The sequence below is a fragment of the Saccostrea cucullata genome, unplaced genomic scaffold (assembly GCF_032062105.1).
Source record: "Saccostrea cucullata isolate Sc308-1 unplaced genomic scaffold, CSIRO_AGI_Scuc_v1 ctg2194, whole genome shotgun sequence".
NCBI lineage: Eukaryota > Metazoa > Mollusca > Bivalvia > Ostreida > Ostreidae > Saccostrea > Saccostrea cuccullata.
Genome location: NW_026936595.1, coordinates 26,275 through 41,665, shown reverse-complemented (window position 1 = coordinate 41,665; position 15,391 = coordinate 26,275). Strand labels below are relative to the sequence as shown.

General features: G+C 33.4%; 1 protein-coding gene across 1 annotated transcript in view; it reads left to right on the top strand.

Moving 5' to 3' along the window:
- Positions 1-2,982: 2,982 nt before the first annotated feature.
- LOC134245892 (fibroleukin-like) overlaps positions 2,983-15,391 on the top strand; it is a gene marked incomplete at its 3' end in the record, with an annotated part of 35,061 nt that continues 22,652 nt past the window's right edge. Inside the window, exons 1-5 of the mRNA XM_062728132.1 lie at positions 2,983-2,988; positions 3,089-3,155; positions 3,867-4,006; positions 7,068-7,164; positions 14,526-14,693. Of these exons, the coding sequence (XP_062584116.1) occupies positions 2,983-2,988; positions 3,089-3,155; positions 3,867-4,006; positions 7,068-7,164; positions 14,526-14,693 (478 nt within the window). The remainder of the gene's footprint in view (positions 2,989-3,088; positions 3,156-3,866; positions 4,007-7,067; positions 7,165-14,525; positions 14,694-15,391) is intronic.

The following is a 15,391-nucleotide window of genomic DNA, read 5'->3' as shown; positions in this document are numbered from 1 at the left end:
GCTTAGAATTATCAAGCTTGGTCGGTTGATGCATCTTGGGTTTTCAGAGAGTGACGATCAAAAATAAGTTCACAGTGTCCTACTTTTGACATTTTTTTGGCTATATTTGAGTATCTCCGTATATCTACTTATTGACTTAGAATCATCAAACTTTCTCAGTTGATGCATCTTGGGTTTTCGGAGAATGTTGACTAAAAAGTAGTTCACGGTGACCTACTTTTGACATTTTATGGCTATATTTAAGTATATCCGGTACTTATTGGCTAAGAATCATCAAACTTTGTCAGTTGATGAGTCTTGGGTTTTCGGAGAGTGACGACCAAAAATTAGGTCACGGTGACCTACTTTTGAATATCTCAAGTATTTATTGGCTTAGAATTATCAAACTTGGACAGTTGATGCATCTTGGGTTTTCGGAGAGTGATGACCAAAAACTAGGCCACAATGACCTACTTTTGACATTTTATGGCTATATTTGAGTATCTTCGTTACTTATTGGCTTAGAATCATCAAACTTTTTCAGTTGATGCATCTTGGGTTTTCGGAGAATGTTGTCTAAAAAGTAGGTCACGGTGACCTATTTTTGACATTTTATGGCTTTATTTAAGTCGCTCTGGTACTTATCAGTTTAGAATCATCAAACTTTGTTAGTTGATGCCTCTTGGGATTTCAGAGAATGTCAACCAAAAAGTAGGTCACGATGACCTACTTTTGAATATCTCAGGTATTTATTTGCTTAGAATTATGAAACATAGTCAGCAGATGCATCTTGGAACTCTGAAAAATGTTCACTAAAATGTAGGTCACGATGACCTACATTCCACATTTTATGGCTATATTTAAGTATCTTAGGTATTTATTGGCTTAGAATAATAAAACTTTGTCAGTTGGTGCATTTTGGTTTTTCCAAGAATGTATACCAAAAGTAGGTCAAGGTGACCTTATTTTGATTACTAGTATCTCAAAAACTTATTGGCTTAGAATCTTCAATCTTAGTTTGTCTATTAATACATCTTGTGTCCTCAGAAAACTTCAATCTTAAAGCAGGTCACTGTGACCTATTCATGTTTTTATAGCTTTATTGAAATATCTTCAGTCCTAATTGGGTAGGAATCACCAAACTTTGTCATTTGATGCAACTTGGGTCTTAGGATACTTAGGGTTAGAGGCTTCAAATACAAGTGATAGGTTGCACAATTTATCTGAACAGCGATTCAAGGAGATGGAGGACCAATATGGTCGAGACATCTGCCCTGCGGAAAAACCCCACCAATATGAATTTCTGTTGGCGATGCCCCCCCCTACTCTATATTCAAAACCAATCTCTTCTATCGCCAAGGAATTACTGCTGCATTGGTCTTTTATGACCTGCACATCATCGCTAATTGATCTCAGCGCCTCCTTCGGATAGATCTTTTTGGCAATAACCCATAGCTTCTTACGGATCCTCTTTGAAAGTTTATGTGGCTCATCCAATTCATAAACAGCACATCCTCCTGTAAGATTGACTGGTATTTCCTTGGCCGTGTGTCAAGGGTGGTAAAGACATCTAAATCACCAGTAAAGGGGTCAGGCAAATGTCCTGGATGCCAATGGCATTCAAAAACCACAGTCTGGTCTGAATCCTTCCTAGAAGAAATAGTAGACCCACTGGGTCTCTGAGACGCAGCGGCAGCGGGTACCTCCACTTTAGCCTGTCTCCCCTCACTGTCCAACCGAACTACCTCACTCTTGACCAGCTTGCCTTCCCACGACTCCGCAATGTCGTACTTCTCAATATCCTCTGGCCTGGCATCAGCTGCATCTCTGGTGGGACCAGTAACTTGAGAGGCATCTTCCTCCTCAGAATCGCGTAACGTAATGGAAACCATCTCTGCCCAGTCTGTGTTCTCCGCACCTTGCGGACTCTGTTTAGTCAGGCCCTATGGCTTGTCTGGATCGCCCAGCTCTAACAATGAGTCTTTGTCATCGAACACAAACACATCAACTGTCTCCTTCATAATTGGATCTAAAAATGAATATATTAACAAAATATAAATAAATAATTCTCCAAGTTCTCTCGGCTACTTAAAAAAGAACCTTAAAAAACTTATGGTTAACAAACCCCTAACTATTCACAATAATTTTTCTTTCTTACTTTTTCTCATTTCCATTTATGGGAGAGCTCTCAGGGCAAATATACTGAGGCATACTCTGCGCATCATCCCGCTGAAATTCCGACGCATTCGGGATGGAACCAATCTTTACAAAAATCACATTGAACCATCATCCCCTTAGGATTCTGCTTTTTGCACAGACAATACGACTTTTTACTACGGTTTTGCTTTCTGTGTTCAACATGTTCAGACACAACTGACTCACCAGTTCCAATTCTAGACCTAGTACGTGCCCTAGTACCCATATACAGACAACTTTGAGGTATTTCCTCTTTTTCCACTGCTGCACTGTCCTTGACAGTTGGATGGTTGCCTACCAAATCTGACTCACCTTCATTTTCCAGCTGGTTATAACTGTTTACCTCACCTTTCAACTAATCTCTGAACTCTAACCATTTAGGTGATTTCCGTGCTTCACACTTTTTCAGTTTGTCATAATGCATGACCTTAATCTCACAACGTTACTTTACAGCATACATGGTATCAGACTTAGGCTGAACTATAATTCCTGGACCCACCCATATTGACTTGACCTTCTTACCCGCATTGCAGCGCCAATAAACAAGGTCACCAATCTTGAACTTACATGTATCTGCGCTCACTCTTGGGTCATGTGTCCTTTTCATTGACTTCTGGGCAGATTTTAATATTTTCTTGCAAGGCCAAGTGCTTTTAGCACTATTCTGCCCTAGATCCCGCACGTACTTATATACCTGACCTTCCTCCCCATTAAAAAAAAAAACTCGGTAGGAGGTGGGTTGTATATCAATGTTGCTGGGATGTTGAACTCCCTGCCCATCATAAGTCTGTTTGGTGTATAACCAGTATGGCGGTACCCAAATATTGATCCCAGCTCTTAGGTTGATCATCCATGTAACAAGGCACAATATCCATGAGTGTGCGATTGTAACGTTCAACCTGGCCATTTTCAGATGTTTTGTGTATTCTCAAGGTTTCACAAATTCTACGAAACAACTCAATCTAAAAGTTCCTTCCCTGGTCAGTAAATATTTCGTACGGGTATCCAAACCGAGAGAAAAAAAAAACATTTATTACAGCTCTAGCAGTAACTTCCGCTGTCTGCGAAGGCAATGGTACGCACTCCACTCATTTGGTAAAGCTGTCTACTAGCATCATTATATATTAATTTCCCTGTTCTGTTTGAGGCAAAAGTCAAAGAAAAAACAAGATTGACTTTTTCTATGGGACTACCTGCTTGATAGCTCTTTAAAGTAGCTCTTTTATTTTTACAACAGATGTCGCACCTCAGCACAAACTGTTTCATATCTGCAGCCATCCGCCACCAATAGAACTTAGTCTTCAACCTCTCAAAAGAAAGTTAAATACCATAATGTCCCGAAGATAGTATATCGTGGCATATGTATAGAATCTCCTCTCGGTTTTCTATTGGAACCAAACGTCTTGTACCATCTTGCTGTTTCTGGTTTTCGCCAAACTACAGTGAACATGTATCGATCCTCGCATAAACAACAGAGTGGTCCCAAAATTTCTGAAAATTAGCCCGAAGCGGACCCCGAGCGAACCCGGGGTCTCGTGTCGCACTACCTGCTCAATGACCCTTACTGCCGCGCATAGGCCAAAGTTTGTAGCTCTCCACCGGCAAGTGGTTGCGCCTCAATGTTAGTGAAATATACTCGAGAGGGATGTTAAACAATAATCAATTAATCAATTAATCTGTTCTTCATATAGGTACCAAAATAAATAATGACTGTAAGGACCTACATGGAAACGGATATAAACTGTCAGGTGTTTATGAAATAGTTCCTTTCTGTGATGAGAGTCAGGTCAGCGTGTACTGTGACATGGAGACAGAGGGCGGAGGGTGGACAGTAAGATCTCTCTCTCACTCTTTTCTCTCTCTCTTCCTTTGTCTATTTTTTTTCTATCTCTATCTTTATCTTTTTTCTTTATATAGCACATTTTGAATGTCTTTGAAAAGATAAATTTAATATTTAAAGATTGATGAGGTTATGAACTACGACACTTCATGTCGGTCTGAAGTATTGTAGTTCATATACCTCATGAATCTTCAAAAATTGAATTCGTTTCAAATATTTACATCATTTTCCTTACAAGTTGCCATAAGTTAGGCCAATCAACTGCCAGTTTTAAAGGAAAACAGATTGCAACATATAGTTTGACAAGAGGAACGGTATTATGACGTAACAATGGCTAATCAATTGTAGTTCCTGATAAGATGTGCAAATGTCTATTTATCTTAAAGAAAAAAATATCCGAATATTTAAACATTTTTTAAGAGCCAGTCCGCAAGAAAACCATGCAAAATTAAAAAAAATCATCCAAATGGCAGGTCGCAACTTGGGAGTTTTTAATGGCTTAAAATTTTCTACATAAAGGTAGAAGTCAGAATATCCACACAAATATGTCGAACCCTGCATCTATTTTTAGTAACAGCTCATTTGCATATTCGTCGAAAATGACACAAAATTTAATGGAAAATCTATACAAATTGATCAACTCAAAAAGTTACCTTTTGTCATCAGTGTATTTTCAAATTTTGTTTTATTTTCAATGTAATGGTCAAATTTACACAAATAATGAGGAAAAACTTAATTCAAGTCAATATTTTATTTTTAACACATCTATGTATAGATCATTAATCAATGAGTATGGTTTTTTAGTCATTATTTGATGCTCATTTCCTCTCAAGATTAAGGTTGAAATAAAAATAAATTAATTGTTTCTTTAAGAATGATATAAGGTCTATTTTGTATTGAAATATTGAGCTTGGGAAATGATATCTACATGTTGTAAATTAGCTTTGAAATACCATACGTTGCTACAATTTCATATATTTTAAATAACAGTCTATTACCATATTTATGGATTATTTCTAAGATATTTAAATGAAAAAGAAAAGATTCTTAATCATATATATTTTTTAGAATAGGAATAACTGATTTGGATATTTCATATAACTTTCATATGCTTAATTTAGGTTTTTGTTACCAATTTGCTGGAGTTAAATTGTTATCTCCCCTTGTTGGAACTCTTTTGTGTCATTGGGTAAAAAGTGACAGGTATGTCAATATTAAAGAAGAAAGTCATGTATGAACATTCTTTCTTCACCTAGGGAGTTGTTGCGGAGCATTACCGTAAATCTGGATTTTTTTTTTAGCAAATTTGCGAGTTCATTGCATTCGCAAAATTATTTTTCTTAAAAATAATTCAACAATAAGAAACTGTAAACAAAGTAGTAATCATTTACAAAATTTTGAAACGTAAAATTTAATCAAAAGCATTTTGACCCAGATTTGCAAAATAAAATCGACGTAAAAATTTCAAGATTTACGGTATTGCACTATGAAAGAGGGAAAACCTATTTTACGTTATTATGTTTTAAAAAAGAAACAATAATTTAGCTTGAATAAACAAATAGCATGTCCATAGGAAGCTATTTCAGCGTGGTGGAGGGGGGACAACCTACATTATCAACTGCCAAGAATTTTAAAGAAAGTAAAAAAAAATTAAAGGTCATCAGATTTTTTTTTTAAATTTGTGGAACAAGCATATACATCAGGGACCTATATACTAAGTATAGCTAGTATATAAATCCCTGTATATATGTAGTAGCTATGTTTTCTGTAGGTTTCTGTCTTCGAGGAATCAACATGTATTTCGTGGTAGGCCTCATTAACAGGTACATTTTTTCCCTAACAAGTACATTGAATAGAAAATTAAATCATATAATAACAGATATTTTATGTCAAAATACTCGTACATTTGATATTTTGTTAAAGGGACCTGGCCCCGTTCAAGTTCCAGATCATTTTATTCACTCAATCCATTTCAGGTACATAAGGACAATGAAGAATATACTCAACATAAATTCAAACATAAAACATAAAAAACATCTGTACATGTATGACAAATTGACCCCAGGTCCGCTCTCTAGGTCCGCTTCGGGTTCGGAAATCCGGAGCACACCCAAAGCGCACCCCGAGCGAACCCGAAGCGGACCTAGAGAGCGAACCCTAATACATTTATTATGCTGTTTTTTTTTTTATTTCTAAACAATTGGCAAAATGCCAGTCCTAATATTAGGGGTGATTTTTGACAATGTAGTTAAAATTAATTTTCATTTTAATATTTTTCAATCATAATTATTATTTCAACGAAAATTGTTACACGTTTCAATATTTACAACAATTGTTTATAATTTAAAGTACTTTATTTGACTTTGTTCCCCATTTGAGTTTCAGCAGTTTTTCGTAAATTGGCAATTTGTAAGTCCCCATATCTCAGTTATTCATTATTTGCAAAGGTCAGTATTTTGCAAATACAATGTTAAGAGTAATATTTGTTCAATAAAACAAAAAAAAAATAGATAATTTCAAATATTGGTTTGGAAGATTTGGGTCATTAAATTTGTTATACCTATGGCAATTCCTGAAAATTGGCATCACGCCAATTTTCAAGAGTTGTCTGCCCTTTGAGATATTGCATATTTGATTATAATAAATGTCAATTTTGAAAGAACATAGTCTTATGTTACTTCAAAATACCGTAGTGGAAATGCAAGTTTAATTTTGAATAAAATAAATCAAAACTGAATTATATCATTTTATTGAATTTTTAGCGCGTTTGCACTTAAATGTGCAAAAAGGAGGTGGTGCTGCCTTAGGCTGTCATGTTAAATAATAGGAATTGTTTTGGTCATTTTTGAATAACATTTTGTAAAGACTAACTACCCACCAAATTTCATTAAGATATGACAACCTTCGATTTATAACAGTTCTGAATGGTTTTCTCGCGGAATGACCCTTAAATGAATAAAATATTTAAAAGATTGTTTGCAGTACAACCTTCCTAACAAAAAAAACTTTATTTTATTTCATTAATTATTTTCTCTAATTCCTTATTCTCTAGGCAATCCAGAGGCGTTCGAGTGGATCCGTGAGTTTTGATAGAAGTTGGTGGGATTATAAGAAAGGATTCGGGAATGCTAATGACTCCTACTGGATTGGTAATTTAAATACACGCAGCTAGGTTAAGCCCACCCCCCTCCCCCCAATTTGAGATAAACCTTAAAATATTCCGAAAAAAAATCAACATAATGTTGATATTTTTTTACAAGCATGAGTTTTAATATGATGGGAACTATATAAGGACATGTTTAAAATTAGAAAAAAATATGTACGGATACAAAGATCGTAAAAGTTCAACGATATACGGATAATTGTTCACTATGAAATTTATTGTCTTTTCTTAAAGACAAATTTCTTAACCCGAAAAGTGCTGGGAGCAACTTCTCCATGCACGGGAAATATATAAAATTTAGCAGACTTTTGATAAACTATGTGCATTTACACTATATGCTTTGAAGAAATGTAAAACTACGGAAAAACTCAACAGCGCACAACTTCCTCCCAGCACTTTTCAAAATAGTAGGGGCAATAGCTACATGTGTACAAAATATTATGATTTATAATCAAGCGGATATCGTTGAACTTTTGACATTTTGGAGGGGTTGCACAAGTGATTGTAGTACGTTTCTGTATAAAAATGCATGACTGCGGCTTTATAAGAGACCTTATAGTTATCAATTAAATAAGACTGTGAACTATTAATAATAATATATAAAATTATGAATTTCTATAACGCCCTATATAATAAAAATACCACTCAAAGGCGCTTTACAAAGCATGTACATAAAACATTGCATATATAATTATCACTTAAAAAAATAAAATTATTTTTATATTGAGAATGTCTTGTTAAAAAATGATGAAAACAAAAATACAGTTGCAATAAATTAAAAATTTAATGGTTAAAAAAAATCACTAGATAGATTTACTACATCTAAAAAGTTAATAAAAAGCTAATTTATAAAAATGGGTTTTTAGTTGTCTTTTAAAACACTCGAATGATTTGTCTTGTCGAATGTGCACCGGGAGACTGTTCCATAAATGGGCCGCAGAATAGTAAAAATTGATAATTATTGATAAATGCATTCATAAAAATGAATCAATTATAGACAGATCACGCTTATTTAGATTTAGTTTTCATATTTTCAGTTCAGCTAATAGTTTTATCTGCGTCTCAAGTACAGAGAAACTGCGTGTCAAACTAGCCTATGACGTCATGCCTGTTACTACAGCGAGATCAAGTTGCTTTGATTTTATCTTTCGAATAGTGTTGTAATGATAAGTTACACATTGATTAATATTTACAACTATCATGAGAAATCAAAGTAATCTAAGAGTATATGAAAAAGAAAATTATAGTGTATTATTGTACAATTTCACCGTGATTTTATAATCGAATTCCCGAGCTCTTTTTCATTTGAAGTTATTAAAACTTGAAGTTTTGGGCGAGTTGATTGACACATCCTTGCACTTTCACAAATTTTAATCTTATTCGTAATCTTTTTGAAAAGTGGCAATCCTGTGGTGTATCAATGAGAAATATTAAAACTTCTATCCAGAAAAATATTTTTATTCCGAGTACAAATGTTAGAAAGTAAAACTCCCTCACAAGTATCGTCATTCCTAACTAAGGGTTGCTTACAGAGTTTAGCAAATCGAGCACACTCTTGTGTTATGTACACAGTTTTTGTAAACTGTTATTGAGTTCTGGAGAAACTGTCGAGTTCAGTTATTGTTTTTATTTAGAATTCATTGGGTGCGTTCAATCGTCACAGTCTGCTAACCACAACTGCAGTAGTAGTAGTAGTAGTAGTATTTATTTGGTATCATGTCATTATACATAAAACAAATGCACATAATTATACATGATCTTATAAAAGAAGGAGGTTGGATTATCATGATGTTATAAATACATAATTTAACATGACTAGATAGATACCAGGATAACCCATTAAAGCACGAGAGCTTATTTCCAATGGGGTACTATCTTAAATAACTTTAAAAAAATAAATAACAATACATTGTAATGAATATTCTATCATTATAGCACTATGATACTTTTAGCACAATAATTTTAGCATACACATCTAAATTAGGTTTAAGTATGACAACATTGACATTATCAATAAAATATAAAATACATTTTATAAACTAGTATTGAAACATATCACTTTCATGTTCTAAAATGCCTTTTTGTAAGATAAAACTCTTTACTTGTTTATTAAAAGTACTCTTTCCTTTTGTACACTTAAAAGAGGCTGGTAAAAATTCCAGTCCTTTATGCCATTATAATAAAAAGTGTCTGTTTGACATGTTTTCACATGAGGTATAAAAAAATCTTCATTAGTGGATGCCCTTGTGTTGCGTGAAGACACAGCTGATCTTAGAGTAAAATTTTCTGATAAGTAAGATGGTGCATAGCCATGGTATATATTATAAACATGGTTTAATCTGAGTTGTCTTACCCGATCTTCTACATTCAACAAATTCAATGTACTAAGAACTTTGTAGTTTATGGTATGCAAAGGGGATAGATTAAGTATAAATCTCACCATTTTGTTTTGGCATATTTGTAATTTCTTTTTAAGGCTCTTTGATAAACCTGCATACCATGCACAGCTGGCATAATCTAAGTGACATTGTACAAGAGCAGAGCATAATAGCATTTTACTTCTTATATCTAAAAAACAAGCTTGTCTGTATAAAAAACGCAACCTTTTGTTAACTTTTTTAACAATGGAATCAATTATGAATTCTCCACTCAAAAATTGATCAATAAAAATTCCTAAGTATTTAACTTTTTCCATTGAATGAATTGTATGACCATTGCACTCTATGTGAAAATCTTGAACCTTTGAAAGTTTCTTTCTTGATCCAAATAAAATACATTCAGTTTTTCCCAAGTGTAGTGATAACTTGTTTACCAGTTTGAACATTGTTTTCAAACAGTACTAAGTTTTTCTGAAATATAATCTACATTTTTATGTGAAAATAAAATTGCACTATCATCTGCATATAAAATAAGTTTGCAGTCAGGATCCAAACTAGAAGCCATATCATTGACATAAGATTAAAAATAGTAGAGGGCCTAGAATACTGCCTTGAGGTACCCCACATTTTACTACATCTGGGTCAGACATAACACTTTCTAATTGTACAAATTGCTTTCTATTTGACAAGTAAGATCTAAACCAGTCAGTATTTCTTAATCCAATGGCATTAAGTTTTCTTCATAAAATTTCATGATCAAGGCCTTTTGAAGGTCGAGCATGACCATACCTGTATATAAACCTTTTGATGTATTTCCTTTTATAAAATCCCGTAAATGTATTAAACAAGTTTCAGTAGAAAAATGTCCCCTAAAACCAGACTGAAATTCGTACAAAATTTTATAATGATCTAAAAATTTAACAAGTTGTGAATGAACAGCTCTCTCTAAAACCTTGGAAACAATACTCAAAGTACTAACAGGTCTGTAATTACCAACCTCAAGTGAACTACCTTTTTTATACAGAGGTTTGATTCTAGCTCTTTTCATATCATCAGGAACAATACCAGAAGTGATAGACAGATTTATAATATATGTAATAGGTATTTTCAAAAGATTTGCTCCATCTCTAACAAATCTAGCTGGGATCTCATCCAGACCTGTACTTTTGTTGGGATTGAGTTTCAAAAGCTCTTTATAAATAAAGTCCTCATGAACAGTTTTGAGTGTAAAATTACAATTTTCAACTTTTTTCTTCTGGTAAAACGATAAAAAGTTTACTGAGTTTGTATTAAAAATATTTATACACTTTGGTAATTTCAGCACCAGCGTTGAAGCAACATTTGTAAAAAAAAAAATTATTAAAATAATTACAAACGATTTTGGGATCATGGCATACTTTATCCTCTATATTTAAAGAAATCTTAATATCTTGTTTTTGTTTATTCTTGAAACAAATATCCTTTAGGTGTTGCCAGAGTTTTATTGGATTGTCCTTATCCTCCTCAATTTTGCTGGGAAAATAATCAGACCTTGCTTTTTTTAATTTCTCTTTGAGTCTTATTTCTTAATTCGCAAAAAAGTTTATAATGTTCTTTTTGTCCTGATTTTCGGTGTTGGTACAGGGCCTGGTCCCTTTCACTGATAAGGTCCAAAGTTTGTTGAGTGATCCACGGCTCGGTGCGTTGCTTAAGCCTGACTTCTTTTATGGGAGCAATTTCATCTAGAACTTTATTAAAAAATTTTTGAAACTTTTCCACGATTCATTCACACAGTTTGAAGAACATTGATTCCATTCTTCTTGTATTAATTTTTCTTGTAGAATTTCTGGACTGTAGTTTTTTAAGTGATCTCAATTTTACAGTAATATGATGTTTGAAGTGTCCTTTTGATATGCGTCGAGAACAGTAAATAATGGAATGGTCGCTGAGTCTCGTAGATATTGTGTCGAACTGCGTTAGGTTTTCTTTTCTGTTTGTTAAAATGTGGTCAATTGTTGCACTTGTTACATCTGTTATTCTCGTAGGTTTATCTATTATCTGCTGTAGATCAATGTTGTTCAAGATTTGGACATATGCTTTGTACAAAGGATGTTCTGGCTTAAAATCAATATTAAAATCACCAAAAATATATGTTTCATATTCGGCTCTCAAAGATTGGAGACTGTTTTCAAAATGTTCCAAAAAGTCAGATTGATTTGGTGGCCTATAATAGATTCCAATTTGGATAGGTTTTGTTTTTGGCAAGAATATGTTGATGAAGATTGCTTCTAAGTTGTTTTGGTCAGGTAGTCGAGAAAAAGCATATTTATTTAATACGTAAAGACAAACTCCCCCTCCGGTTCGACACCGATCTCTCCTAAGAATGGAGTAACTATCTCTGTTAATCTCACTGTCCAAAACCGATTCATCTAGCCATGTTTCTGTGACTCCTATCACTGCTGGTTTAGATTTAGATGCTAAAAGTCGAAGTTTAGATATTTTTGGCAATAACTATCTGACATTAAGATGAATAAAGTGCATTCCTTTTCTGTTTAAAACATTCAAAGTGCACGTCATTATCTTCGTTGTTGATTTTTGTTTCATAATGTTTAAGTCTTGGATTAACTTCTATTCCTCCTTTCCATAAAACGATTTTCTATGTGTGGATAATCTAGGTTTGTTGAAGTTATTTGTTTCAAGTCTGAACCATATGAAAATAACAAGTTTTTCATCAGGCTGACTCTTGAATGTTACACTAAAATCGAAATGTTCACCTGGATTATAGGTACTGTTTCGAACTGTGTCTTTGACATTTTTGAAAAAAAATGGACAAGTTTGTTGTTTTTTTCTAGACGAAAGTCACTAATTGACTGATGCTTGGGTTCCTGAGTTTGCAGGAGTACTACTGGTATGACGTATTAACAGATTCCGAAGCGCCATATTTGTTTATGTTGACTACAATCCGGAAGTAGGTCGTTCTTGGGTAGACAACTCTTGCTTTTGTATATTTTCTTGTAGAAAATAAGCTACTTCAAAAAATTGAGTCTTTACCTATCTGGCCCTTTGCTGGTTCGTAAATAACCTATATGGGCTATCACAGCTGCAGTCTCAAGCTCTTTGTATTCAGTATATCGCTGGTTGTTTTGATTTTAGCTGGACTGTTTACGGAGGCCGTCTCTCCCGCGCATCGGGTTCGGGATGATGACTGCACGGACTGACAATATATTGTGTGCTTGTTTTGCTTTCGAATATGTCTACTCAGATTTTTATGGATTATATTATCAATATTTTTCATTTATACGCTCGAGATTGCCACTTTTCTTGAGGATTAAGAATAAAATAAATTTGTGAAAGTGCAAGGATGTGTCAATCAAATCCGCCAAAAAATTTGAAATTTTAATACTTTTTATATGAAACAAGATTTTTAATTAATTATGTGTGAAATGCTATTAAAATATATAAGTCGTAATATTATAGATAAGGTAATGACTTCAAATCTTTGTCCAAGTACCTTTAAGCTACTGTTTGAAGTTAAAGGTACATTTAAATCTGGAAGTTCCCATGAATCCCAAGGAATAAAAATGAGTGGATTGTATGGATACAGATGATTCATCTGGTTGTCAAGGGGATGTGTCCCCATGCCAAACCAGGTTATTAAGAAATAATTTGCGTTCCTTTTTGGTAATTAACCAATGAGAGACTAGAATACAAGCAAAATTAAATTATTACCATTTTACCTATTTTAAAACAATGTAATGTCTTATGTTTTTTGAAGATGTGGTTATTCTTTTAATAATAAAGAATTTCAATTAGTACTTTTTTTATTTCAGTTCGAACAAACATTATCACCATGCATGTTACAAGTATATATAATGATTTCCTTACAGTACTTTGAAACATGTACGATATTGTTATAATGTAATTTCTTTATACATTATATATTGCATTATGAGAAAACTATAATAAAATATTTACATTCAGTGTAATTTTCCTTATGAAATCCATTAGAAATCCACGACATTCAAATTTCTATAACACACGCGAAACCTTGTTACTGCATGCTAGTATACTTTAGGAACACCAACATGTAAAATGTTTAACTTTGATTTAAAGAACCACGTACTCTAACTCCTGATTCCCGCTTACATTTTGCACCCTTTAAATTCAATTTTAATGGCAATTTGGCCATTAAATCTTGGTTTAGTACAAAGAACAGTTCTATGGTAATTAATTAATCATTTTAATTCCTGCTCTAGCTAGTAAATGGTCAATAATTTCAGCTCTTAAAAAGGGGGGGGGGGGGGGTAGACGAAATTTTCTAGTGAAATCGAACTTTCAAGAATTACTATATTTTGAAAAAGTCTTAAATATGATTTAATGTTTTTCATATCTTTTCTTATGCTGTACACAAAAAAATAGAACATATATAAATTATCAAATTACAATTATTTAGTTGTAAATAGCTTTAGAATTGGTAAAAAATCAACATTTTTTATGATTTTTGTCTATGAACATATGTTCCCCCTCCCCGTGAAACACATAAAGCTTCGGCATAAATTTGTAAAATGACTATATTACCTGTAAAAAGGAATTTTATTTTCATCGGGGGAAAAGATGTTTTAAAAATATTTTCCGTTTTCCGTTGATTTCTATAGTGAAATACTCAAGTTTTACCATAATTATAGAGCTATCTTTCTTTGGTATCCCAAAAAAGTAACGTTTTTTGAAAATTCATATAAATATCTATAACAATTTTGAAAATCATTCAAATATGTTAATTTTTTAAAATTGACTTAGAGCTAGGCGGGAGAACAATACTATCGTTCCTGGTTCTTATCATACCGCGCTAACGCGCGGTATTCATTTTTAAGGCACAACCAGGTGTGTTATAAGACCGAAGACATCCAAAAATATGAATTCAATGCTTAAATGCTAAAATAAACATACTTTGCTTTATAAATGCTTTAAACACGATGATAATATATTGAAGGTAATGACGTAATACATAAGCTTACCAAGGGAAGGAACTCCTCCCTCTATGTCTCCATCACACTGACGAATGGGACAAAGCTCTATGAATTATACAACCAGTTCTCTGTCGCTGATGAATCCAAAAACTACAGACTTTTTCTTGGAGGACCAGCTACCGGGACCCTAGGTAGGTACAAGAAATCGAACGTGTGAATGACGATCAATAACAGAGAGAGAGAGAGAGAGAGAGAGAGAGAGAGAGAGAGGTAAACAAATACCGTCTCTTTCTCTTGGGAGCTGTTGTGAGGATACATGTAGTATAGGAAAGAAATGTGTGACTGTCGATGATGCACAATTTAATTTTTTGAATAAAGAGTACATGTAGTATGAGCAAATCGGTTTGAAAATTGATAAACGATATATTTAACCCTTTCTCTTCCGGCGCATTTTACGTGATTTTGGAGGCCTTTTGACATGGCATTATTAAATTATTTCTAAATTTTTTATCAAAGGGGAAAGCTAGGCATAATGCATACCATTTTGTAGGAAATTTCTTACAGATGATATTTTATGATTGTTTAGATACTCAACCACTGACCTTATTAGTAAAAATTGAGGTCAAAGGTCAATTAAGTGCAACATTTCATGGGAATTTTTGATACTTTTTCATCTTTAAGCTAAATATTAAGTATGATGCATGTTGAAATAGGAAATTTGGGATATACCCACAAAAGAGCATTATACTGTACTACATGAAACATATAAACTTTTTTTTCAATTCTGCATATAACTACTTAAAAGGGGTTGCTTAGCAACGCAGAATTCTTTAATTTTCGGGCAAAAATTTTCATTTTTTACTCATCCTAGACAAATTTATGCATCCCA